Raw genomic sequence first — 3,281 nt, 5'->3', positions numbered from 1 at the left:
TTTAAGTAACAGCTTATTCCATGCGAGTAATTTTATGCGTGACCCTTGAAGCCCAGGTGTGACATAACCGCTGTAGCTTTCACTGTGTTCGCTTGTTATCTTGGAAACTGCCCTGGCCATTCCTTGCTTTATAGGGAGCAAATTTACTGGTATCAAGTGATGACGTAAACTGAGATTAGACCAAATAATGTATCTGTGGGCTAAAAAACATTTTTAGGATGAGATACGAGTAGCCACTTGAGAGATCAGCAGTGCTCTAATGCTACTTTGGGAGCTACTAAGCTTTTTTTCCCTTGAAATAGACAATTTGAGGAAAGATCAACCCTGTAATACAAGGCACATACATGAATACCAATTATTTAGGTATAAGTTTGGGAATATCTCTTTCAGTACTGGTTTAGCATGGTTCATGACACTGAAAAAGTTCTTGAGGCTATTTTTGTGGACGTAGTGATAGGGAGCCCTTCAGCAGGGCTCCACGAACATATTCTGGGTCTGCTGTAGTATCTCTTTGGGTAGATACACCAGAAGTCCATACACAAATAAATGCACGTTATCAGAAGTCAGGGACAAGTGCTCACTCCAAGTTTTTATTAAAATTGAACACAGGGAAGTATTCAAACATACTTCTGGTTGAGATCTAGAGAGCTAATATGTTTTTACGATCACCTGCTTTTACAGTATTTCTGAATCTCAGTTAACCCTTTTGAGCGTACATTCAGAGGACCATGAAAGTGAGCAAGCACCTCGTTGTTCAGCCAACAACCACTAAATCATCACTAAGAAACTGGTAAGTTGGAACCTCAAGGTTAAGGGGAGCGGGGCCTTTCCTGATTCTGCCAGAGGCATCGTAATGGGACCCGTGGCAAGGGCAGTAATAACCGCCAAAATCTCCGGAGTTAGCAATGGGTACACAGCCGAGGTGAGTGCAGACACCTACTAATATGACCCATTCTGGTTTCTTTACTCTGTCTAAGTCATGCTGCGGATCCCTCAGTTTAGACACATCAACTTCAGCTTCCTGCTTAATCTCTGCCTGGGTTCTGTGACGCACAAAAAGGGGCTTCCCTCTCCACTTGAAAGCCATGTTCTTGCCTTCTGGAATGTCAGATAACTTGATCTCAATCTTTGACAAGGCTAGCACATCGGCAGAGGCGCTCAGGCTGGAAATAAACTGGGTGACAACATTCTTAGCAGTATATGCAGTTGCTACGCATGTCGTTGCAGTCAGCAGGTAGGAAAACCCTTTTCTAGCTTCACTGCTGCTTTGAGAAGACGTGGTGGCATCTAGCACGTCTTGTCGACGATAGGCAGAGAAGTCGGGTACCACGACATCATTATGGACGTAACGAACGCTGGCAGGTGCTGCAAGAAAAGAGTGTGAAATGACAACGCTTTCAGGTAAAACATAGCTTGATGTATTTTAAGTTATACTTTTCTAATTGCATTTTTGGAATAATGAGTAAAAGTTACTCCAAAGTCTGGATAGGATCCTGCTACTTAAATGTTTATTTCAGTTTTAAGTTGTAGGAAAATGGTTTCCAGAACATATTTTTCGTAGATGAACAGGTAATTTGTGAAACCATTTTACCTATCCTTTGAAAATTACACAAAGCCTGATAAGGGTACAGAAAAATTTACAAGTTCTGGGTTTAAAGTTTTTTTCTGTAGATCTCAAGGAAAAACTTCTGCAGGATACTGTAACTAGCTAAGAAGAGACAGACCTGTTTTGCATGTTTCCCTGACAAATACTGCTGTGAAGACATTCAACTTAGTAACATTTTCACATCTGTACCTTAACGCTTTTGTACTTTCCTTTGATGAAAGTAACTTCTATGCCTTTTATAGTCTTAAGTGTGTGGGTAAGAATTTTTAAGATTAGAAATGCGCTATGAGGCATCTCCCTTTGTATTAAACTGTTCTCATAGCTTATTGCCCCAGTAAATAACATTTAAACCAGCAGACCTGGATTTGCCAGGCTCACTTCATACAAGGAGTTAGGGATAAAGCTAATAACTCTCCAATTACCAAGCTTTTCAAGTGGGATTCCCACATCAAGCCTGTGTGCTAAACTAACAAGATGTGATGGCTAAGAGGCCTTCCATCAGCTTCTCCAGCAAAAGAAAGCTGCTTCCCTCCAGGAAAATCTATAAGCCAAAGACCGAACACAGGACTTGCCCAAGTGCAGCCTCTGTTATTTGAACATAACATTTTAGTCTATTTTTTTCCTAGAAGTTGGCACAAAGTTAACAGAGGTTAATAAAAACCATTCTCTGACATTACTTAAATTGCAATATAATGGGAGAAATATTTACATTCACTTACAAGTAACTCAGCATAAATAAAGTATTTGCACTAGGATTTTAATTGCAGAGAAATTAAACTGAAATTCAGAATTTTGAGAGAGTAAACCATACTTAATTCAGTATGAATACTTATGACACATTTAGTGACAAGCAATACAATTAACTTCTAAAAATTCCTTCCACTCAGTGAAAAGTGTGCTTGATATTAAGCTAAGAGTAAACTAAATGTTAGCTACACTAATTATAGGTTTGTACAATTTTCACCTGAGTATATCCTTTAGGGTTGAGGGCTGGGAGAAGTGTGCACATCTAAAGACTACACGGCATCTTCCACATAGCGCTACCATCTCCAAGGCTTCTATGATTATCTCATGCAACAGTACGAATTACCCCATCTAACAGCATGAAGCAAACTCTTCCTAGGTGCCCAGCACCGGCAGGGCAGGGGCTCTCCATGACTGAGGATCAGTTGGTTCTGTGCAGAACCACTGCTCTTTGGCTGGGAGCCAGGTTCCGCAAGGACAACCTGGGACTAACTTGACGTGGCCGATGCTTTTCTGAACGCAGCATGAGCTGGGGGGAGATACAGGAATTCCAAAAGAGCAAAGAGTGATGGCTCTGACATTGTGATTTCACTCTCAGAGCTGTCTTTTCTGCAGCAGTAAAACACACACGGTGTGTTCTCACTGCACATCTCTGCTGTGCTGCCCCTCACTTAAACACTTCATTGAACTTAATGGAATCTCCCTTCCCCTGCCCAGCTGCAAAACCCACCCGAGTCAGTGAAAGGCAGCTGGCTTTCAGGTGCCTTAACTCTGTGGGCACAAACGCGCATTACCCTAATGCCGACAATCTGCAATCAGTATTTTTTATGAAAAAAAAAAAAAAAATAGAAGCAAAAGCCAGAACCTCCCACCTCACTCAGGCCTCCGCTTCCCCCAGCCCGCCAGGCCCGACCCTCCGGCCCCGAGCTCC

General features: G+C 42.0%; 1 protein-coding gene across 1 annotated transcript; it reads right to left on the bottom strand.

The window, feature by feature from the left end:
- Positions 1-569: 569 nt before the first annotated feature.
- On the bottom strand, positions 570-1,394 carry LOC104275645 (cytochrome b-c1 complex subunit Rieske, mitochondrial; the record flags this gene model as incomplete). The annotated part of the gene is made up of 1 exon (XM_009871653.1): positions 570-1,394. A coding segment is annotated over one exon (640 nt), but the record flags the coding sequence as incomplete, so codon positions are not given.
- Positions 1,395-3,281: the final 1,887 nt, after the last annotated feature.

The sequence above is a fragment of the Apaloderma vittatum genome, unplaced genomic scaffold, assembly GCF_000703405.1.
Source record: "Apaloderma vittatum isolate BGI_N311 unplaced genomic scaffold, ASM70340v1 scaffold4176, whole genome shotgun sequence".
Lineage (NCBI taxonomy): Eukaryota > Metazoa > Chordata > Aves > Trogoniformes > Trogonidae > Apaloderma > Apaloderma vittatum.
The sequence above is the reverse complement of the archived record's forward strand: the minus strand, read 5'-3'. Positions and strand labels throughout refer to the sequence as shown.